The sequence below is a fragment of the Argiope bruennichi genome, chromosome 3 (genome assembly GCF_947563725.1).
Source record: "Argiope bruennichi chromosome 3, qqArgBrue1.1, whole genome shotgun sequence".
Lineage (NCBI taxonomy): Eukaryota > Metazoa > Arthropoda > Arachnida > Araneae > Araneidae > Argiope > Argiope bruennichi.
Window position 1 is genome coordinate 33,701,830 of NC_079153.1, and position 25,717 is coordinate 33,727,546.

Consider the following 25,717-nt stretch of genomic DNA (forward strand, 5'->3'; position numbering starts at 1 on the left):
TCAGAAAAATAGAATCATATTTTGTTAAGAAGAACATTTCACAATAAATACCTTTATATAAGCGGCAGTCAATTGAAAACGAGACAGACTAAATAACGACCATGGCGCGGACGTTGATAACGCAGGTAGGTGTGTTTATAGTAGTGCCCTCTATCGAGAATCCGGAAAGAACAGCGCGAGCGGTCACCGCTGTGAAATGTGTCTGTTAGACGCGTTCGAAGAGAGGTGAGCGAGTTGTATATGCATCCAACATAACTATGGATGCCGGGAAATAGGAACAAAGAGGTGTAGTGCATTTTTGACTGCAGAAGGAGTGTCAGGAAGTGAAATTCATGCCAGAATGTCTGCTTTGTATGGCGGAAACAGTATGTCACGCGCGCGTGTGTTCGAGTGGAACAAATGATTTCGAGAAGGTCAGGTGTCATTGAAAGACAGCAAGCGGCCAGGACAAACTCATCTTGTCATTACCCCTTCTGTCACTGCAGCGGTGGATGCTGCCGTCAGAAATGACCACTGACGGACGATGGAAGACATTCGGCTCATAATGGGTATTAGTCACAGTACCGCTCACGCCATCATGGCAGACCATCTGAAGTGCCAGAAAGTACCAGAAAATCTGTGTACAATGGGATCCCCACGGCCTGACGGAGGAGCAGAAGTTGAACAGAATGTCGACAACACTGCAGCACCTGGAACGGTATCAAATTGAAGAATTTTCTTTCCTTTCCCGAATTGTCACAAGGGATGAAACATGGTGTAATCATTTTGAGACGGAATGCGTCAGAGCCAACAATGGAAGCACATGGATTTACCCCATTGAAAAAATCCAAAGCCGTGCACGTCAGTTCCGGAAAAGTCATGATAACCTTTTTCTTTGACTGCAAGGGGCCGCTGCTCATTGACTTTCTGTAACACGGCGCCACAATTAACGCACACCGGTAAGTGGAAACTTTGCACAAATTGAAGCGCGACATCAAGTCCGAACGTCCGGGAATGTTGAAGGAGGGCATCATTCTATTGAACGATAACGCTCGCCCACATATTGTTCATGATATTGCGATTACGCTGCAGAAGTTTCGCTGGGAAGTCCTTAAACATCCACCATACAGTCCAGATCTCGTCCCATGCGATTAGCATATCTTTGGAATCCTGAAGGAAAACTTACGAGACCGCCGCTTCGCTTCGAACGCAGTGGTGCAAGCCTAGATATAATTATGGTTCCACCTGCAACCACAAACATTTTTCCATGACGGCACTGATCGTCTTGTCTCACAGTGGGATAAATGTATTAACAGTTATGGTAATTACTTTTGAAATAATAAATAGCTTACTTACTTTTTTCCATCTGTCTTGTTTTTATTTGACTGCCCCTTATATTTATAAATGCCTTTATAAAACGGTTTCCTAACACATTCATGTATTTGTAGTGACAGAAAAAAAAATGGCATTAAAATCTTGTATGTCACAGCAGTGGCATGGGGAAGGTAAGTGGAATCTAAAGACATTTTAATTAATTTATTTTTTTTTAAATTTTAGAGATACGCGGGTAATAAAATGCAAGGTGTCCCAAAAAGAATAAAGCACGGTTTAATTCTTTACCTATTAAAGATTAGTGGGCAATGTAAATTGAAAAGTAGTTCAAAACAAGGTACGAAATAAGACCATGTTAATAAAAAGCTTTTCTCGTTAATTTCTTAAAAGGTACACTTTCTAAATTTTTATGCGGCTCCTCTAGACAAATTTAGTCAATTAGCTTTAATTTTTTTATGCAACAACATCATTACAAAAAAAAAAACAAAAAAAAAACGCATACTTGTATTTTTAAAACTAAGTGAATTATACTTCATTGAAAATTGAACGCGCTGCATAAGAACCATATATCGAAATAGAAGTAAAATTTGTGACATATTATAAAATGTATGATAATATTTATATTAAACCCCTTTTTGTTTGTTTAAGGCAGATTCGCGATACCGTCACGCACTCTTAAACTCTTTATATATATATATATATTCAGACCAGACTTCTTTTCTTGTGTACAGCCGACCTCCCTGCCACTACTAAACAAAGTAATATCGACAGGATTTGTTGTGGCCGACTGTTGTCTTTAACATTACTCGTCCGTAACAACAGGCCGATTCATCGAATTGATATCTTCTTCGAGGCATTGGATCCCAGTCACAAAGTAGTCAACCATTGACTTTCCTCCTCAATTTCTTGTACACTTATCATCCTGCTAAACAAGCAGCAGGCCACTACTTTGAAAAAAAACTCCTCGAAAATCTCAATATTCTTCTAAACTCACGTTCTAAATCTAAAAACTTCAAAAATTTTAAAAAGTTGATAAAAAACTGACAATTCTTAACATCATGTCCTTCAGAGTTTTAAGGTCATCTGGTGCCATCAGTACTATACTTAAATCATCATTTTCAATTGTCAGATTCTTTCTTAATTCGGGGATTTCTATGCGTTCCTTTAAATAATGGTAAACAGTTCCCTATTCCTCCACAGATGCATTTATTTCCCCGCATTTGCCCAAAGATTTGGAAAAATGGGGAAGCCTCTATTGTTCTGATATAATTTGGATTGTCAGTGGATTATCTTATTTTTATTTCTGGGTTAGGAATAAAGTCATTCGTTAATCTTCCTTTCTTGGACATACACCACCTGTCAAAGCATTGTAACGTTATTTCTCACTTAATTCCCATTTTAAGACACTATTTGATTTGGAAACAATTATATCAACACTCTCTTTCTGTGCCGTCAACTTTGCACATTTTCCCGCATTTTCATTACCATATATATTTCAATATGGGCCTTAATCCAATTCAACTCTATTCAGTTGTTAATTTTCACATTTTTTATCTTCTCTTTTATCGTCCATATTTCCCTATTAGAATTATAAGATGATTTTACGGCTTATAGCACTGACAGAATTTAGCATTTTTGTCGGTCCTCCATCATTTAAGATAGGAAAAATTTAAGAACAGTTTCCAGTTTCCCGCCAAGCACGTCTAAATCACGCCAATTGTTCAAAAATGATATTTTAAAAAATACTTTTAGAGCTGTAATAAAAAGTGTCTGTATTATCACATTTTGCGAGAGATTGCCCCCCCCAAACATTATTCTTTAACCCGGCCTAAAAAAGTATAAACAATCAAGTCCGAAATGTACGGTGAATGCTTACCCTGTAGCATCCGCTGCCCCAGTGTTGCCACTGGCGAACTTGCTGGCATGTTCTCTCCTCCCACATGTCCTTGTTGTGGTTGAAGCATTTAGAGCCAGCACCGTAATACTCCAGGGCAAAGTTCTTTTCGGGTTCTGCACATGAAAAGAAACGGAATTCATTCACTTTTTTCATAAAGAAGTAAATACTTCATTATACCATAATGATAGATTTGAAAGAATATTACGAGGCATATTTTCTGGAAACTGGCACTGCGAACCTCTCACAACGATGTTGTTCGATTTCCAGGTGAATTCCTGAAAAGGTGAAAAAAGATTTTTAAAAAAAGTAATCAACATAATAGGGAACATACATAAAAATAACTAATATTTAATACATCGTTCCTCAAACATAATTTTGTTAGTCTAATGTCATATGATTGGTAAAAATGATTGGGGAAACTGGATTTGCAAGCATTATTATCCAGCTATACTCTTTATTCCTAATGGGGACGAAACTGTAACAACTGGGTACAGTTTCATGACGAGTCAGTACACTATCAGAAATTAGTGATATAAGTTGTTCACCATGTTTTGTTGCATTTTAATGGCTTACACATTCTAAAAACTCATAAAAACTAATAATTATGATTAGTAAAAATGATTGGGGAAACTGGATTTGCAAACATTGTTATCAAGCTATACTCTCTATTCCTAATGGGGACGAAACTGTAACAACGGGGTACAGTTTCATGACGAGTCAGTACACTATCAGAAATTAGTGATATAAGTTGTTCACCATGTTTTGTTACATTTTAATGGCTTACACATTCTAAAAATTCATAAAAACTAATAATTATGATTAGTAAAAATGATTGGGGAAACTGGATTTGCAAACATTCTTATCAAGCTATACTCTCTATTCCTAATGGGGACGAAACTGTAAGAACTGGGTACAGTTTCATGACGAGTCAGTACACTATCAGAATAAAGTGATATAAGTTGTTCACCATGTTTTGTTAATATTTAATGGCTTACACATTGCTAAAAACTCATAAAAACTAATAATTATGATTAGTAAAAATGATTGGGAAAACTGGATTTGCAAGCATTATTATCAAGCTATACTCTCTATTCCTAATGGGGACGAAACTGTAACAACTGGGTACAGTTTCATGACGAGTCAGTACACTATCAGAAAAAAGTGATATAAGTTGTTCACCATGTTTTGTTAATATTTAATGGCTTACACATTGCTAAAAACTCATAAAAACTAATAATTATGATTAGTAAAAATGGTTGGGAAAACTGGATTTGCAAGCATTATTATCAAGCTATACTCTCTATTCCTAATGGGGATGAAACTGTAACAACTGGGTACAGTTTCATGACGAGTCAGTACACTATCAGAAAAAAGTGATATAAGTTGTTCACCATGTTTTGTTACTTTTTAATGGCTTCCACATTGCTAAAAACTCATAAAAACTAATAATTATGATTAGTAAAAATGATTGGGAAAACTGGATTTGCAAGCATTATTATCAAGCTATACTCTCTATTCCTAATGGGGATGAAACTGTAACAACTGGGTACAGTTTCATGACGAGTCAGTACACTATCAGAAAAAAGTGATATAAGTTGTTCACCATGTTTTGTTACTTTTTAATGGCTTCCACATTGCTAAAAACTCATAAAAACTAATAATTATGATTAGTAAAAATGATTGGGGAAACTGGATTTACAAGCATTATTATCAAGCTATACTCTCTATTCCTAATGGGGACGAAACTGTAACAACGGGGTACAGTTTCATGACGAGTCAGTACACTATCAGAAAAAAGTGATATAAATTGTTCACCATGTTTTGTTAATATTTAATGGCTTACACATTGCTAAAAACTCATAAAAACTAATAATTATGATTAGTAAAAATGATTGGGAAAACTGGATTTGCAAGCAATATTATCAAGCTATACTCTCTATTCCTAATGGAGATGAAACTGTAACAACTGGGTACAGTTTCATGACGAGTCAGTACACTATCAGAAAAAAGTGATATAAGTTGTTCACCATGTTTTGTTAATATTTAATGGCTTCCACATTGCTAAAAACTCATAAAAACTAATAATTATGATTAGTAAAAATGATTGGGAAAACTGGATTTGCAAGCATTATTATCAAGCTATACTCTCTATTCCTAATGGGGATGAAACTGTAACAACTGGGTACAGTTTCATGACGAGTCAGTACACTATCAGAAAAAAGTTGTTCACCATGTTTTGTTAATATTTAATGGCTTACACATTGCTAAAAACTCATAAAAACTAATAATTATGATTAGTAAAAATGATTGGGAAAACTGGATTTGCAAGCATTATTATCAAGCTATACTCTCTATTCCTAATGGGGATGAAACTGTAACAACTGGGTACAGTTTCATGACGAGTCAGTACACTATCAGAAAAAATTGATATAAGTTGTTCACCATGTTTTGTTAATATTTAATGGCTTCCACATTGCTAAAAACTCATAAAAACTAATAATTATGATTAGTAAAAATGATTGGGAAAACTGGATTTGCAAGCATTATTATCAAGCTATACTCTCTATTCCTAATGGGGATGAAACTGTAACAACTGGGTACAGTTTCATGACGAGTCAGTACACTATCAGAAAAAAGTGATATAAGTTGTTCACCATGTTTTGTTAATATTTAATGGCTTACACATTGCTAAAAACTCATAAAAACTAATAATTATGATTAGTAAAAATGATTGGGGAAACTGGATTTGCAAGCATTATTATCAAGCTATACTCTCTATTCCTAATGGGGACGAAACTGTAACAACGGGGTACAGTTTCATGACGAGTCAGTACACTATCAGAAAAAAGTGATATAAATTGTTCACCATGTTTTGTTACTTTTTAATGGCTTCCACATTGCTAAAAACTCATAAAAACTAATAATTAACCTCTCTATTCATTTTCTGATATTAATTACACTGCTACTTTTTAAAAAAAGATATTAAAAGAAAAATAGATCAAATGAATAAGCATTTCATAATATAATGTACAGTGGTGGCCAAAATTGTGGACACCTTTGAAAATTTTAATGTTTTCTAACTTTGTATGCTTATAGAAAATGTTACATTTCACAAAACGGGAACACTTGCATATCATTTTAAAGGGAATTTAATGCTGATTTCAATACAAAAAGTAAAATTCAAATATTTGGAATATAAAAAAAGTTGAGAGGCAATAATTATCGAGATACGTTAGATGCTGATGACTGCAGTGAGTTACCAGTGCTTAGCAAGCTAGTATTTATTTTTATTACAGCTTCACACTGATGTTTTATTGAGCTGACGACAGTTTCAAGCTCTTCTTTTGTTTTTGCTTGATGCCAGGAAACAATTATAGATTTAATTAATCCCCTTTTATTTGATGAACGCTTCATATGTATAAGAGTTTTCAAACGGTGTCATAAGTTCTCAATAATTTTGAGTTTAGGACTGTTTCCTGGCCATGATAACAATTCAATGCTCTTTGTACTAGATCATACTTTCTATATTTTTGCTGTATGGCAAGAAGCTGCAGCCTGCTGAAAAATAAATGGTGCATTGTTGGGAAAGAGATCACTGATGGAAAGTGTAAGTTTTGGCTCTAGAATAGTGTCAATGTATTTTCTTGCATTTAATGTCCCGTCGATAACTTGAAAGAGACCAGTACCGTCTGCTGACATGCAGGACCAAATCATAACACTAACTGAGTTCTTCATAGTTGCCTGAATACAGTCAGTATGTAGCTCTTCGCCTATTCTATGTCTTACCTATTTTTGTCATCGCTACCAAATAACAATATCTTTATTTCATCACTCCACATAACTCGTAACCACTGATCATCTGCCAATTAATGTGTTCTTTTGCCCACTGTAATCTTTTTATACATTGCTGTAAATTTTTTCGTTGAATTCTACCTCTTAGTCCAACATCTAATAATCTTCTCCTGATTGTTCTTGAACTGACATAAATGCCCAGCATCATTCAATTCATTTCTGGTGGCCGTTGATGACATTCTTCGATCATGGAGACATAGTCTTTTTTTTTATCTGTCATGAACAGATGTGATGTACCTTTTTCAGCCATTTCCTGCTTTGTTTTTTATTGAATTTGTCTCCTGGTATAGTAAACAAAACTTTCGGACGCCATATGTAGTTACTGAACCCCCCACCTGTTTTGCAATTTCAGTATTGGAAAGATCATATTCATGTACCACAATACTCTTAGTTCTTTTTTTAAGTGTCCAATCTATTCTTTTATTTGATGGCATTGCTTCATGACAAAATATTATAAATATTTACAAAAATTTCAAATATATATTAAAAGGTTGATAAAATTTATTACTTGTGATTTGATTACATAAAAAAACAGTCTTCCTTCTATAGAAAAAAGCACAATAATGACCTGTTTCAACTTTAAACATGATGTCATCTTCTGGCAGTAATTAACATTTTATTGGTTCCCAGAATAAGAACAGTGATTTGTCAGGAAAGTTAGAAATTATAATCACTGTGTTTGTTATTCAGATTAAAGTACAAATAACTTTTTTTGTATTGAAAAAATTTGAATTTTGCTTTTTGTATTGAAATCAGCATTAAATTATCTTTAAAATGATATATAAGAGTTTGCATTTTGTGAAATGTAACATTTTCTATAAGCATACAAAGTTAGAAAACATAACGATTTTCAAAAGGGTCCACCGTTTAGGCCACCACTGTAATTAACAAAATATTTCCTTGAAATCCCAAAATTATTTTGCTTTAGTTTCATTAGAAAAAGAATATAAATATTGCAAAAATATACTTTCCTTGCATTTGAAACAAATAAGATTGTATATGCAGTCAATTTTATTTATATTTAATGTAGTAATATTGCATATAATATGTATAATTAATAAGTGAAATAAAGCAACTAACCTGAATATAAGGGCAGTAATCTGCAAGGCTAACGGAACCTCCATATCTCCCAATCTCTTGACTTGGAACACCAGGAATGTAATCAAAATTCTGAAATGAAAGCAATAAATAAATGCCTTCATAAAAAAAAACCCTATAATCCAACAGCACTGAAATAAATCTTTAGTATTATTATATTATCCATTTTAAATATTCTATCAAGAATATATTGCTGAAGGGGACAAATAGATGCTCTACAATATCTTTATGATGATGTTCAGTATTCTGAATGCAAACAATATTGTGAAGATGCCTTAATAATATTGTGGTCATTCTGTAATAATAAAGATGGTCGTCAACCTAATAATCTGTATGACTGTTTTCTGCCTGTAAAATGGAATTTTTTTTTCAGACATTCATGCCACAAAGTATTCTGAAATGCTTAATATCAGAACATTAGAATCAGAATAAATTGTAGTGTTCTTTTAGTATTGCTATCCGTTAGATCTTAAAAAAATATCTCAATAATAATATTATGATATTTTTATGATATTGTATGTATTTAGAATGTAAAATAGCATTATGAAACAGAATCTTCTGTTAGTGGGAGGAGATATAATTTTCATAACATTCTAGTGGTATTATTCTAACGGTGAATACTTTATTAGCAGAAAAGACAATCTATAATAAGATTATTCTGTTTTGTGAATTGGATTTATACAGGGTGGTCATAAAATTTCTCTAGGATTATAAAAAAATATAACAAAAGATTTGTTCAATTTAATACTGTAAAATTTTTACTAAGGAATAATCGTTTTTTCAATTATTATCACAATGGCATCAATAAAGGGAAAAGTCCAATATGTTTTCTTGGTTTATAAATTAAAATAGGTCATTACAATTTAATCTAAGTTTTGAATAAATGAACCTAAAGGACAAAGTGTTTGTAACTCTATTTGAAGTTATTTATACATTCAAAATTAGGATCACAGATGCTTATCTAGAGTGACTATTGAAAAGATAGGGAATACTTGGTGAGGATCGCATTACCACCTTGTCAAATATTGAGCTACCAAAGGTGCTCATATTGAAGTTTACTGATGTAGGTGGTTTTATTAAAAATTTCATAACCAACTTTACAATATACCAAATTATAATACTTTTTCACAATAATTTTATGGAATTGGAGAAAGACTTTAAATATCAAGCATTTTAAAATTATTGGGTCAAATAAAAAATATTTTCTCTGTCAAATTGTCGTATGCTTTTCTTCTATTTGATTCCTTAACACCAGTTTGCTAAAAAAAATTACTTATGCCCTAAATATTTCCTTAGAGTTGACCAAATTTATTTTAATTACTAGTAACTAGAGTTTGACTTGGTTTTTAATTTTCCAACTTTGCTGACACAATGATGTTTTTCTGATGGAAAAGAAATTTGCATTGTAAAAGAGTAGAAAATGTATCAAGCCTACAAAAGTTATAGTTTTGATGTGTTGGTTTCTGTAAGTTGAAATTATCATAATGTAATGGTTTATTGGCTAATTTAAAAAAAATCAAACTATAATGAGATCTTACAAACATATCATAATTACTGTGTATAGAAATTACTCAAACATCTTATCTTTATTTAATTTATGTCATATAGCAGAAAACGCATGCTTAGTATACATAAGAACAATAAATCAGAGCTTGGCGGGAAAAAAAAATGTATGTTCTGGAAAATGCAAGAACTATGGCCTTATCTCCTCATTACGAATCGAAATCTGAACATTCTTTAAAAAAAAAAATTCCATTTATCTTCGTGCCTAGTCAGGAAACTACACAAGGAGAGGTGGTCACATAAAAAAATAATTCACTTTTGGAGTTCTGATTTAAGGGCAAGCTCTCTAACCATGTTGAGTTGTTGAGTCTAAAAAATTATCAAATCATAAAAATTTTAAACATATTTCAGAAAATCTATTTACATTCAACATAAATACAATAACAAGTTTCTTATGTTAAATGAAAATCAGCATTTACTTGAAAAATACGGGGTAGTTCTTGTGGATATTCCACTAAATTACACAAAGCAACGGAATCTCTACTGTCGGTGCACTCAGTCTCGAGAGGATCCTTCTTCACTTTATCACAGTATGGATGAATGCTCTCACCCCTGAAACACATACAATCATGTAAAGAATATTAAACAATAAAAATTCTAAAACTTTAATTAAAACTGAAACTTTTAACTCCTAAATTTATGGATTTGCACTAAAAAGTCAAAATTTTCACAGTTACGGAAAAATAAACCTGAATGCATACAAAACAAATAAATAAAATGACTTATAAGTACATATATAAAAAAAATAGTATAACATTATTTCCCTACAATCTTAGGCTTATCATTAAGAAAAGAGAAATGCAGATATTCTTAATGGATGCTGAATAGATATGAGTACAATAACCAAAAGCTCCGCTAAGAAAATGAAGTTTCTGGAATATACAAGAACTATGGTCTTATCTCCTTATTATAAATTGAGATCTGGAGATTCTTCTAAAAAATTCCACATGGCTTCGTGCCTAATTGGGAGACTAAATAAGGCGAGATGATCATACGAACTAATTCTCACTGTTGGAGCTTTGATCAAATAACAAGCTCTTTAATCGTTTTAAGCTGAACTCTATTACTGTTTTCTTTTTAACGATTTGATGTCTGCTTATGTTGTTAGTATTTACAAGAGCTATTCTTTCTGCATATTTTGTTATTTATATTTTCTGGAATATTCCTAATATAAAGTATTGTTTTTTATTATCTAACTTCAGTCAATAATACCTCCCGGATATTTTTTATGCAACAATAATCAAGAAACCATTTATAATTAAAAAATAAAATTACTTTTGAAAAGTGCACATTTATTACTGTACTAAAATACAGAAAATATTTTTTTAAATTAAAAAAAAAAGAACTATAAATAAAAGTTAAAACTTTTGTAGAACAGGTTATATATTTCTGATTGCAAGTGCATGCAGGGAGATGATACATTAAAAAAATATATATATTTCATCGGCGTCTGATTGTATGGGAATATTAAATACAATGCTTGGATGTTTTTTCACTAGAGTTTAGACAATTTTGAATAATTTCAGAGTCGTGATATCGGTATTTCAGTTCACACACTCGCCAAAAATGATCTCTTTTATAAAGTTTTCAGTCTTCTTTAACGACGAACCTTGTTTCATGCAAACGAACTATTAAAAAGATCGCGAATAAACTGAAACTTGATAAAAGGATGAGCAAGTAAGAAACGTACAAGCAATGCTTTAGTACATATAAAAATGTTAAAGCATTAGCAAAAATATGTAAAATAACAATAATAATTAAAATAGAAAAATTGGCAATACAAACCGAGCTCTTCTAGTGTCTATCCAATCTTTACAACTTTTGAACGCAAAATCACAACCCAAGTTTTTACCCCATTTCAATTCTTGCGCCATTGCATAGTTTGGCATATACCATCTGAAATATCACAGAGACAAATTTCAAAATACAAAAAATAAGACTTTCAAATCTATGCAGAATGTATTCAAAATTATATAATCTACACAAAGAAACCATGAATTTTTTCTTTATTTTTTTTTACCCTGTATCTTCCATGAGAGCCAGCGTTATCCTGGAATATACTGGATTTTGTGTATGTGTACCCGTCATCGCTTCATTCTGAAATTCAAAATAATTTTGAAATGCATTTTCATGAACACAAAAAGAATCACTTTAAACAATATTCATATTTTGAATAATCTTGATACTAATCTATACTTATAATAAAGCTCAATGTGTGTGTGTGTGTGTGTTGGCGCTCTACAGGCCAGACCGTTTGACCTACAGTTACCAAATTTGGTACATATATACCTTGGAGGTTGGGAATGTGCACCTGGGGTTCCTTTTTTCGAATTTTTAATTAGAATTTTAATTATTAATTAAAAACTAACTTTCCCGCCAAAAAAATCTTCCATTTTCCCCACCGCCAAATAAGTAAGGCTTCAGTTTTTTTCCCCCAACAGTAATGAGGCTAGGGTTAATATTTTTCGGTGGATTATTTCAAACGATTCTGTTTATTTTCTTAATGTTTGATGCATTTAAAATTAAACATTGTTAATTAATCGATCTTTCAGAGTCATTCTGAAGTACTTTTGAATTAAAATAAAACAGAATAAAGGAAATTAAAAATTTCTAATCCGCATAACGTTACCCCCAACAGGCGTAGAAAAAATCACGTATTTGCGTTACGTAACTGGCGTTGAAAATTCACGCATGCGCATTGTGTTCTGAATTCCGCATTGTGTTGAAAATTATTATCAACAGATGCGGACTGGATTTAAATTATTTTAAGGTTCGTTGTATGCTTTTGTAATTAAAATGTATTTATGTTAGTTATATATTTTTTGTATATGCTTATAGTTTTAAGTACATCTTTTTTTAAGTAGTTTTTTTTAAAACCTGTTTTCAACCGTTTATTTTAAACGATTCGTTTTATTTTCTTAGTGTTTGATGCATTTAAAATTAAACATTGGTAATTAATCGATCTGTTCATGATGAATCTAAGAAAATTTTGTTGACAAATTCTTGAGATTTACAATTAAAAAAGATATTCTTTAGTGCCCATACAGTTTAAACGCTGAGTGACTCTATTTTCAGTAATCAAATTATTAAAAAAATGCTTTGTTTCAGTAAAAAATATTATTATATTAATTGAAAATTAATTCTTTCCACTTTAATTTAAAGCATAAATTCTACGGGTGCTAACAGAAAATTAGAGAGATACATATTACGTTATAACTGAAGGCCTTTATAATATTATGAATGAATTATATGACAATCAAAATTTGAAGTTTTAAAATATTTTGAAGAAGAAGCTATTAAAGTAGGAATTGCATAAAATATTTAATTATTAAAATTTTAACGAACATTAAGATTGACGAACCGGCTGGTCGCCAAAGGCGGCTAGTAATTTATATAATATTATGAAACAGTTATTTGAATTTGAAAAATGTTTTTATGGCCACTTTAATTAAATATTGAAAGTAAAGGGTGTCCCAAAATTAAAGCAAGATTTGAATGTGCTGCAAAATGTTAGCAACCCTATTAAAAAAAACTATCTGACAGCTGATAGTTTGGGGTTAGTAAAAATAGAGCATTACACGATAGAACAATGCGTTTTCATTATTCAACAATATTTCGAAAATAATGAAAGTCAATTTCAGAATGGGTCCCCTAGATCGCGCAATTTAACACTATTGGATTTCTTTTTATGGGGTCAGTGAAAGATCTATGCCAACAAGTCCGCTACATTAAAGGAGGAAATTCAAAAATGCATCAAATAATTCAGCCACATTTATGCAAAATTTCGACAAAAGAGTGCGTATGTGCCAATAAAGCCGTGGAGGGCATTTGTCGTATATGTTATTCCATCCATAACCCTATACTGTGCACTGTGGGCACAGAACCCTATACTGTGTACGTTCCATACATAACCCTATACTGTTTACCTATAAAAATATAACAATTTAAAGGGGGGGGGGAATTGTGTGTGTATATTTTATTTAATTCAAATCTTACGTTAACATGTTGTTCTATTGCGTAACACTCCATTTTTACTACACTAAACTATCAGCTGTTAAATAGTTTTTTTTTAATAGAGTTGCCAACACTTTACTGCACGAATGGTGGCCAATTCAGTCTTGCGTTCATTTTGGGACATCCTTTAGTTACATCAAGAAGATGCATTTTCTTAAAACACTTCTGGCTTAAGCACTGAAAGTAAGAGTCACCTCGAAGAGTCTTTTTTCCCAGTGGGTGAGGACTGTGCCGTCCTCTCCTTGATCCTCGAGTTCGGCGCCCTCCAGGTAGGCGCAGTTGAAATGCCTGCGGATTTCCTCCTGGGACAAATAAAGCACACATTAGAAAATATTTGCAAAAATGAAGTAGTAAAGATAATCCCTGATCCGAAACTTTTTAATCTCTAAAGTCGTTATAAATATTTTTAGAGTCAGAAGCGAAGTTGCGCCGCTTGACCAGGGTATCCCAAACTGCGGGTCGTGGACCACTGGTGGGACAGTGAGTAAATTTTTAGGGGGTCTGACAAGATCTTGAGTGTATATGTATTTTTTCACTATTTGCAGAAATGTGATATAAGTTTAGTATCATCATCAAGCTATACTGGAATTGTATTTGTAAAATTATATTCAATAATAAATCTTCCTCCCCCCCAAATCTCCTTTTTAGCCCATGAGATCTCTTTAGCAAAAAAGGGTGGGGGAGGGGTTATTTGTCTCTGAACAAATTCACTGAGGATAAAGTGGATCTCTCTAGGTTAGTTTTCTAAAAAGTGGGCAGCAATATTTAAAAGTTTAGAAACTAGCGAGCAAGACAACGGTAGCTATATGGCAAAGATAACATTTTCACCAAGCAAAATTACATGCTAAATTTTTGTTATTGGTACCGAAAAATAGTACACAAGCTCGGAAAAATTCATAAATAAATCGGAAAATTTATGAAAAGACGAATATTTATAACAGTATTACACGAACGCCAACAATCTAAATGGAAATATTTGCGATTTGATATAAGAATATTGTTACAAATCTGTAATTTTGCTACCCGGCACGAATAGTGTCATCGTGGGAAAAAACGTTGTAATCTGTTCTGTGCGTGCTGAGCGGGTGCCGCGTCAATGAACTCAGAGCTTGGCAACTAACTTGGCGATCGTTTGGCGACAAAATGGATAATGGTGGAAAGTTCGAGAACTTTCACGATCCATCCACTAAGAACCGAGATACACCCAGATACGCCTCGATTGATCTGGAAGATTCTAGCCCCGCCTCCCGGAATTATAAAAGACAGGCACTCTGAAGCTGCAGTGAAGTGGTATATGAGAGGAGTCGGAGTCCCGACAAGTAACAGATTTTGAGAGGATTAGACAGCAAGCAAGCTGCTGAACTAGCGATTAAATGCGCTGCGTTATTACGATTGATTGACGGTATTTGTAGAAGAAAATCTTGTAACAATATTAAGTTTTTCATATATTGGATACAGTTATGCGCATCTGTTTTTCAAAATATATATATTTTTTAAAGCACTTTAAAGAGTTTGTGAGGTACGATTTGAGAAAGCAATTTTTCTTCCTCAAATTTAGGTTTTGTTTATATCCTCCGTCTGCAATTACAATCTATCAAGATTTTTTTTCCACATTAGCTAACTTTAAAAGTAAACAGCAATAACAAAACCGATATAGTCAGCCGAATAAAGAGGAGTCACTTTGATTGACTATTGTCATTCTATCAAAAGCAGAAATTCGTCTCTATTAGCTCTGCCCACTACTTTTTTTTTTTTTTTGAAAAATGGCATCCTGCCCCTAAACACAACTCATTCCATTAAAATCTGCCATTGAAAACTTTCGGAATTCTTTTCATAAGTTTCAGTATTTTCTTACCGGTAAATATTAAAAGGAAAAGTAACATTTTATCAGCATTCGTTAACTGAAAACCGATTAAAGCACCCATTCATACATTTTTTTCAACAAGATGAATATAGGACAATGTTAATTTATAGCTGATCCTAAATGAAATGTGTTTTCGGACGAAGGGGAAATGTTGCACCTGAGTTTTGGAAATAAGATAGGGGGATTTTAATTTAATTAAATTTATAAGTGAGATATTTTGGGAAAGATATCGTCGTTTGCCCTTTATCAGAGAACTATGAAGACAGACATTTTCTCAGTATATACCAGTTGAAAAATATTTGTTCTTTAAGTTTACAATGAACTACAAATTCTTGTACTTAGAAAATCTATAGTGGAATCGCATCTCGAAATCGCGTCTCATCGGATTCCAAAGGCAAGCCTCTACTACCAACATCTGATATCTTTTTCCCTTATCATATCAGAAATTTTAACAAAATTAATAAAAAAGCATTCGCTTTGGCCCAGACGGCGTAAAGGAAGCAGACACTCCCAGGCAAAGAAAAAACGTCTGCGCTCCGTACTAATAAATACAGCCATACATTGCTTAAAGAGCACATCTTATAACGAGCAAACAAAATGTAAATGACTCGCTTAACAAGCGATGTTTCGCAGAATGGGTGGCGAGAAGATACCGTGATATCAGAAGCTGGTTTGGCTTGTCCCAGTCTATGCTGAGCACTCATTTGAAGAGAATTCTTATATTTGCATAGAAAAGTTTTTACCGGATAGCGTTGACGAACGCGACTCCGAGAGGTTAAAACAAGTGCCTGTAGAGTCTTTTAATCGACGAGATGCTGTCTCTGGCCAAGATTATGGGAGCATAGCAACGACATCGATGTGCTGATCGAAGAACATATCCAGAATGACCGAAATGCTAATGGAAGCTGCATTCTGTGTCGCAGCAAAAGCTTTGGTAAGGAGAGGAGGAAATAATAGACTCAACAGAGCAACACCTTTCAATGAAATAAGGGAGATACTGAAAGCGTGGGGAATTATTGCATCGTAAGTTGAGAAGCATCGCCCTAATAATGCAGTAGCTTTGCCCGCTACTAAGTCATCAACAAAAACGCTGTTTTTGACAAATACAGAAGCACTATCAAAGACAAATGATTAAAAAAACATTCTTGTAAAGAAGCATGCATTATAAATAAGAAATTACATTATTATAAATTTAATTGAGGTTTTTTTTTTAATGTATGGTACTTATTGCTCTATTTTACATGGATTCGTATGAAGAAAAAAAAAAGTAATTCCGCTTATTACGAGTAAAATTTGGAAGCGAATTATGCTCCTTAAGCCGAAATTCCCTATACTTACAAATTCGCATGTTTTGTCAAAATTCTAAAGTCATATGTAAACCTATTTAAATTTAAAAAACAAACAAACATGCTTTAAAAAAAGATTTAACGAAACATTTCTATTAAACAAATATATATATATATATTAAAATATATAAAACATCTACAATTATGCTCAAATGCATGTTCCATTTAATTACTTTTAGAATCTGTAACATTTTTTCCCCTGCACAAGTAATCTCACAGTAAGGAAAACAGATTTACAGATATTTTTTAATGGAAGCGAAGTCAATGGCCCACCCCTGGCGCTGAATTTGGCAACAAAAATGAAGAATCGCCTAAGAATTCTTAAGAGTATCTTAATTTCAATACACCATAGCAATATTCAATGATCATAATCAATGACCTTACAGCTGTCCACGTTAAAGGACGTCTGCAACTATAATCAATCAACTGTCTAAGTCAGTGATTATTATCAATGACGTATCACACGTAACGTCAGCAGACCTGAAATTTAGATTGAATATGCATAGTTCATTTGTCGAAAAAAACCTTTTCCCTTTCCCACATATGAATATAGGAGTTTCAATCAATGACGTCATCAGGACTTCATTATTTTTATAACTAAAAGAAAACATTCTCTTTCAAGTTCTCATTCTTTTTTGGTCGGAGAAAGTTTGTCTGGAATGAATCTTTCCATACAACAGTTTTAGTGTCGTCCCAAAGTATATGATGCATTTTAAATTGACCAGTGAAAGTAATGCATTTGAGTCTGCAGATCTAATTATTAGATTATTGGTTAATGATCATGTTGTGTTCACTAAGGATAGCTGTAACATTATTGGCTATGATCCCTGAATTTTACTATGGAATGCTGAAATGAAGAATCTTTTAGGCAACGCCGGGGAATCCCATGCACGAGCAATATCTTCTATCGAGTCTTAAAAGTGTATTGTTCTGTGATCTCCAGTCTTCTAAGTTTAATCTTTCCCTGTTAGGAATTTGTAACACTAATGTACAGACAACCGGTAGTAGGAACCAAGACTCAGAGATTCTTCAGGAAAACTCCATGCTTTGATAGAAAAATGTATAAATGCGAGGTGTTGAAATGAATCAGCAAAGAAATTTTCTTTTAGAAGTGTTAATACATTGCGAAGTAGTGCGCGGAGCGACTATTGGGCTGTTGCTATTTGAGTGTATGTTGTTGATTTCTACAAGTTATGCTTGTGTACATCTCGGCTGTGCTTTTGCTACCTGTACTGTGGGATTCCTTGTGGAATGAAGCAATGGATCAGATTTTTTTCACATATATTCACCAGATGATTTTCGCAACAATATTTACTATTCAAGGATTGGAGGGGGGAGGGAATCCTACGAGCACGTTTATTTTGTTTAACAGAAAAATAGCTTCAATTAATGATAAAAGATCTGTCATACATGTTTTTGAGAAAAATGGAGCACATAGGTTAAAAAAATATCGCCGAAAAAAGAAACGAAAACAATAGCATACCTGCACACGGGGTGTTACAACAATCTTAACTGTCTTCCTCGTCACATTTCCCCTCACTTTCCAGTCTCTCCTCTCGACTTCTCGAATCACTCGATCGCTCCACTGGTGGGCTTGAATCCTAAGGCCGAAAAAAAAAAAGATTAAAATCCCTAACGGTTATTAAAAAACAGACGCGATTGTACAAGCAGAATCAAAAGAGGGTCGTTTCCAGCCATCTCCCCCCATAAAAATATATTACTAAAAAAACTGTCAATTGTGCAACAGATTACAGTTATTTAAAATTTCTATATTGAAGTGTACATATTTAGATACTGTTTGGGACAGTATACAGATAGGATTTTACGGGGCCTATTTGGAAACAATATTTGGTGGCCATTTTGGTTTCTCGAAAACTTGTATTGCAGATTTCGAAGCTGCCCACACCTTCTTTATCCATTTTAGAATTTTGAATAAATTAAATTAAAAAAAAAAAATCGAAAAGAAAAATAATAACGGTCGTTGAAAATCTCTTTGGCACATTGATTGGTATGATTTTTAAAAATGATTCAGACATTTTTACTGTTGCATTTTTAGTATGATTTGTTCTGCGTGGAATTTCGACTTTTTTTCTTCATGGTGTGAAAATAATTTGAATTGGTGTGTGTGTGTGTGTAGAAGTGTAGTTTGTATGTAGACAGTTAATCTCATGAGGACCAAAAATCAAATTGTAGAAAATGACTGTATGTATTCATTCGTCCCCAAGTCTCCATTTTTTGTCTCCACTGTGAAAGGGAAATGACTTAATTTTGACTTCGTTAAGAAAATTTTTACTGTTTTAATATATATATATATATATATATATATATATATATATATATATATATATATATAAGTAGAGATATAAAAAATAAAAAAACAGTTTTTAATCATTTTATTTATTTATAGATACTCTCCGACTATTTTAATAAATAAATATTGGATTCAAACTCTCAAGTTAAAACTCTGAACACATTTAAAAAATAATTTGAATGTAATCAAATTCTATTAACGAATATTTCAGCCCAAGAAACGATTTTGTCACTATAATTACAGAAAGTTTAACATTAACAAGTAAGTTTAACATTACTGTAAGCTCAAATAATGCGAGAGTTTAAAGAAAAAAAACCCAGCGGGAGTGGTCACCTCAAAACTTTCTCGCATATTCCATAATGAAAGTGTTATACCAAAGAAGCCTTGCAGGTTAAGAATAGTTACAAAATATTTTTTGACGTGAATTTAGAATTTTTACTGAATTTGTCGTGCCATCCTTGATGAGTTTTTCGGCGAATAAATATTGACAAGCGATTAACAGTATCCAAAAATCGAATTTGTTTTTTGGACGCGGTTTTTCCAACCGCTTGAAATAATTCGACACAAAACAACACTTGTAGTTACAAAATTCTATATCAACATTTCATTTTTCAGTAATAGCGTTTACACATTCTTAAAATTAAAGACCAATAGATGGTCAACCTCTCATTAGATTTGGATTAAAACTTGATAAGTGCCTATACTATAGATATTAAATATGCTCACCTAATTTTATCTCTCTTAGTTGTCTATCTTTTAGCTCTCTTAGTTGAGTAATCGCGTTACCTTACATTCGAACAGCTGGACAGAGACTTCCTCTGAAAGGATTTGGGCCGTGGTGGCTGGTGGTAAGGTCTCGGCTTGTGAGCCGTAAGGTTTCAGGTTCTAGACCCCATTCCACCGAAGAACTGCCGTGTAAAGGGGTCTGTTGCACGATAAATCTGTCAGGACCAAACGTCCTCCCGTTGGTGTGGTGTGGAGAGGGGGGTGCCAGTTCAGGTGGCGTCTTCGTCATCTGAGCGCGGTTCAAAATTACGAGGTCTGTTACAAAATAGCCCTAATGTTGCTTTAAACGGGACGTTAATAAAACTAAACTAAACTAAACTTAACTAACTCTGAAAGGATTTTGCTCAAAATATTATAGAAATCTACAAATTTGGTGTAATGACCATATACTCAATTTAATCTGTCTAGATCAAAGCGCTTTTGAGTATCTCTGTCACAGACAGACGGACGTTTTTCAAACTGAGGGATAATAATAATAACGTGAAAATTTGCCAAAATCCCCCCCCCCTTTTTTTTTTGTCGATTTTTGACGATTAGTTTTTTTATTGGAATTTTTTGACGATTAATATACTTTCTCTATACTACGCATACGAGAAAGAATCACATAATCACATTCATTCGTAATATTAATAGTAAGAAAGATACTTTTCAAAGATTAGATTCCTTACACTTTGTTCACCATTGGCTTCCCATTCCTTCCTCTAGGGGTCAGCGGATACCCACTCTTGTCACGAAAATATGCGTACAAACTAACTGAAAAACCCTGGAAAAAAAGACATTTTAGCAGCATTATTCATCAATATAAAGGAAAAGATAATTATGAAATTTATAGAACATGATAAAGCATTTTGCAGCCATGTCATTACAAAAAACGTGATCGATACATGATTAAAAAGAAACATCCATCAGCAAGAACATTCTAAAAGCGTAGACCACCCCAACAAAAAACAGCGCTTAAAATTATCGAGTTATCAGCCATTAATTAATATTTTGAACCCAAACATGTCACTGAACGACAGGTAATTAACATATTTGTAGAAATTTGTAAAAATAGAAATAAGTGTTTACTAAGGTATATCACATAAAAGAAAATAGTTTATTTAGGATGAAAAGAAAAGAAAACTTGAGAATTTCGAAAGTCCTAAGGAGAAATTGAAGCGTAATAAATCATCCATTTCAGCGGGCTTATTTTTAAAATAATTTTTTAAATTCGTGTTTGTTTAAAATGCAAGACATTTTATGATGTAATATTATTTATGAGAGATACAATTTTTTGAACAATATTTAAAAAGAAAAAAAACTTTATTAAAAAATTAGTTTTCGGATTTTCACAGGTTTAATTAAGTTAGTTAACATTCCGTTTTGCACAATGGTCGAATGATGAAAACGACATGAACCCGCAAGACATCTTATAAACGTCTGGAAAATGATTTTCTGATGAACAAATACAGTCGCAAAGCAAAAAAATAGTGATAAATTCAAAAGATTTAAGATAAATTCGAAAATTCAAACAAAAATGTCATAAAATTAATTCTTTTTCTTCAATGTTAACACTCGAATTTACAATGTTTTCCTCTATAAAGATGTCGATTCATCTTATAAATATTATACAATAAAAGATACAAAATTTAAAGAAGTATATTGCCCACTTGAGAATCGTGCAAAAGTTTCCATTTTAAAAATATGTAAAACATTATCTTTTTCGAAAAAATTAAAATTTTATTTAAAATAAAAAAATATTATTACGAATTTGTAATATTTCTTCCAAGCGCAGTTAATTCTAAGTAGAGAAGAATTTTACAAATATCTCAGATGGTTACTAAATGGCTGCCATGTCAATCATCCCATGGCTTAGGCGGCAAAGACGAAAGTTTCTGAAACATCTAAGAAGTTTCGCGAAGTATAGATTAGGAGCAGAAATACGATATCCTTCTAGAACCTTCGATGGTCTATCACTGAAGGTATAAAAGCAGAGGCTGACAAACGAGAGTCAGTTAGTATTGAGTAGTTTGCATTTCAATTGATCTCAAGTGAGTAGTTGAGAGAAGTCTCTTTGGAATATTGATTTCCTGAGAATTCTTTCTGAGAATTTTATTTATTACCAAATTGCTACTCATGTGATGCTGTTTATTGCAAGTGTTGCTTTATGTACGTCTCATTTTGGTTTTACTATTATTAATTCATGCTTTCGTGTAGAATAAAGCGTTTTTGTCGTTAATGAGCACGTTAGACCGTACACCCACTGGTTGGATATCAGGTTTTTCTAGTCATAATATAATATATATTTCAAAATGAAACAAAAATGATTAAATTACAATATCTGACAATCCATCGATAAAAAAAAAGACTTAAAAATAAAATATAAAGCGCAAGAAAGTAAGATACTTACTAATGCATGCAAAATTTCGTGTTTAACGGTAGATAACAAGGTATCCAAATCTTGGGGTTTAGTTGAAATGGAATTTGGGCACAAATTAGCATGTCCAGCTATAGGTCTGTAATAATAAACAATTTTCTATAAGAATTAACACATGAATCTACTGTCCTATATTTCGTCAACATAAATTAAGAAAATATATTTTATTAGAAAAATCTCATTTGATATATATATATATATATATATATATATATATATATATATATATATATATATATATATATATATATATATATATTTAATAAACCATGATTGCTCTACCTGTCCAATGCCGCCTCTTGCTGACAATGGGCGGCATAGGCGACCGTCTGACCTTTGTGACATCGGTCCGTCTGCATGGCAGACACGTAAAATACAAAATCTGCATCTTGAATGCCAACGCCTTTAGGAGCAGAAGTTGTACAGAAGTGTCCGGTGGCACTACATACACGACAGGGCTGAAAGACGAAACAGGTCAGAACATGGATTTTTGAAAATATCCAGAAACTTCTTTTCCACATTGTTTTTAAAATTAAAAATTTTCCAATACAGTTTAACTCTTTTCTCAGCTATACTAATCTTTTTTTCACATCTATTTCAAGTTATAAGGTTTACTAACTAGTTAGTAGAAAATGGTACATAATGGCAGGTTTTACAACAAGGAAATCTAAAATTGTGCCAAAGACGAAACGACAGTATTTTATATTTACGAATAAATGTGTTCGTTCAGATTATAAAAAGTCAATATGCGAGGGCCATTTTTTGCGATATGTCGACTAAGAGCGAAGATACGATATTCTTCTAGAACATTCGATGTCTAGTCACAAGAGTTATAAAAGTAAAGGCTCACGGGCGAGAGGCTCCGATGTATCATAATAATAATAATAGCAAGACAAGAGAATGAATTAAATATTGAAAGTTAAGGCCAAACATTGTTATTTTTCGATTTAATCACAATGACGATTCAGGCATTTGTCATATTGGTGATCAGGTTTTCGATCCCTTCTTCGAAGAACGTTTCCCATCACTGATGGGAAATGGTTCTTTCTTTCGAAGTTCCTCATTAGTCAAGAAGCTTTGGCCTCCTAGAAGACTCTTCAATTCAAGAAATTCAGTCGGCTCTACTATATTCTCGATAAAGAGAGACAGAGACGTAAATCTCCCACAACAAATCTTAATCAACAATTTGGCTAAGTGGTTCGAAAGAAACCGAGGACATCGGTATCCCAAACAATGAAATCTCCATTTCAGAATGTTTAGACATTTCTGCACCATATTTTTTTCTTAAAAATTTTAATGCATTTGCAGATTAATATATCACTTTAAAGCCTATTTTATGTCACTAGCCGCAATGTTCTTCGAACAGGGGATCAGAAATTTGCTCCATTGATACAACAAATGATTGAATATTTATAACGATCATGTCATAAGTAACCATGTTTGTATATAACTTTTGATAATAAATTTCATTATATTCTTTATTCTTATCTTTTTTTTTTTTTTTTTTTTTGCAATCAGAAGTGAAAAAAAGGACCCTCTTAGTTTGCAAAAGGATTGCAAAAAAAAAAAAAAAAAAAAAAAAAATTGCAGTATAATGACATTTAAAACAAATAAATAAACAATTGCTCAATGACAATATATATTAATGTTATTGTATTAAAAAGTCGCCTCCATCCATTGCTCGGATTTCTTCACAGAAAATTACGGTTCATACAGCAATTTTTGTATTTTTCAAGCTATAGCTTTCTAGGTTTTGGTAATTTTTATAAACATATTTCATGTATCAAAAAAGTATTTCGACGATTTTCAGCTTCATCTGCTAAGCCTTCTGCATCGGATTTCTCTCCTGAAACTGGGCTTCTTATAGATAAGCTTCTTACACAGCACTTTGTATAATATGCTTGTCATTCGTTTTTTTTTGGGGGGGGACATTAACACAACTTTACTGATTTTATTTCAGTCGATAACTTTTTCAAGGGATGCATCTGTAATAGGGTTGTTTTGCATAACTTTTCCCAATTCTAGAGCCATATTTTGAGAATTACTGATAAACATCTAATTCTTTATCACCCAATTCAATGATCCAGCCCAGCAAATGTTAGAATTTACTTTAAAAAAATTACAAACGTTGGAAACTCGACCAGTGCTAGATTATAGAAAGTGCCGAAGCGAAGAATGACGTATTAAAAAGCGCAGATGGAATGGCGCCGAATAATAAAACATTCGGAATATTTTGATATCGTTCAACATTATATTGTTTTCTTCTATCAAGCGGGCTTCCTAAGTTTCAAAATCGTTTGCTTCAATCAAAAATAAAAGTTACTGGATCAATTGAAAAGAAACAAAATAAGCAAACGACAATAAAATCGTTTGCAGCTACTTATATTATGAAATTTTTAATAAACATAACAAATAGATCTATTGGTAATCACTCAAATAAAAAGCAAACGAAATTAGAATGTATTTTGTAATGTAAAAACGAAAATTTTAATGTATTAAAAAACATTACTAAATGAAATACTTTTTTATAAAAAAATAAATAAATGCATTTAAAACTGTAACTGCATTTCCGGTCTCATAGATAGTTATCTGTTCTCTTACCTCTAAATGTTCCTCAGGAACGACAACTTCACCGCATGTCGTCACGTTCTCACAACGCTCCTTACAGTGCTGCTCGGAGACATTGACTGGAAAAAAGGCTTGGTTGTTAGGGCATTTTCTGCAAAGGAAGAATATTAATTACATTTTAAATAACACCTGTCTCTTTAAGATTAATTCCATCGATTTTATGGTAAACAGTTATCACATTACTTACCTATTTAATCTAATAGGTACTACCATAGGCCTAACTAAAAGTGTTCTTTCCCAATATTCTAAAGCTTGAGGCAAGATTGTGTTCTGGAAAATAAAATTACCATGGCATCAAAAACATAATTATAATCTCTGAATAACAAAGAAATAATAAAATTATAATAATAAAGCAGAATTATTAAAATGCAACCAGCGGGAATGGTCTTCTCCAAACTTTCTCGTGTACACTCCAATATATCTTTTAATCCCCTTTTCCACGACATAAAATTGTGGATACTGGATAAAGCCGCGACAGCATGAATGGTATTTGAGAAAGACAATAACAAAATATAGATCTTTGGGATATCTTTGGGAAATATAGATCTTTGACAATGAATGCAGTTGTAGTCACATGATAATATAGCGAATTTCATTGATTTAAATCATGTCGTTTATGAATTAGTGCATT

At 32.5% G+C, this 25,717-nt stretch overlaps 1 protein-coding gene across 1 annotated transcript in view; it reads right to left on the minus strand.

Annotated features, from left to right (window-relative positions):
* Window positions 1–25,717, minus strand: part of LOC129963050 (leishmanolysin-like peptidase) — a 299,490-nt gene that overhangs the window by 5,194 nt on the left and 268,579 nt on the right. Inside the window, exons 4-16 of the mRNA XM_056077072.1 lie at window positions 25,274–25,356; window positions 25,060–25,177; window positions 22,741–22,916; window positions 22,432–22,537; window positions 20,711–20,805; window positions 18,429–18,546; window positions 13,930–14,037; window positions 11,742–11,818; window positions 11,507–11,617; window positions 10,141–10,273; window positions 8,141–8,230; window positions 3,414–3,483; window positions 3,188–3,321 (exon numbers count right to left, since the gene is read on the minus strand). Coding sequence (XP_055933047.1) covers window positions 3,188–3,321; window positions 3,414–3,483; window positions 8,141–8,230; window positions 10,141–10,273; window positions 11,507–11,617; window positions 11,742–11,818; window positions 13,930–14,037; window positions 18,429–18,546; window positions 20,711–20,805; window positions 22,432–22,537; window positions 22,741–22,916; window positions 25,060–25,177; window positions 25,274–25,356 — 1,419 coding nt within the window. The remainder of the gene's footprint in view (window positions 1–3,187; window positions 3,322–3,413; window positions 3,484–8,140; window positions 8,231–10,140; window positions 10,274–11,506; window positions 11,618–11,741; window positions 11,819–13,929; window positions 14,038–18,428; window positions 18,547–20,710; window positions 20,806–22,431; window positions 22,538–22,740; window positions 22,917–25,059; window positions 25,178–25,273; window positions 25,357–25,717) is intronic.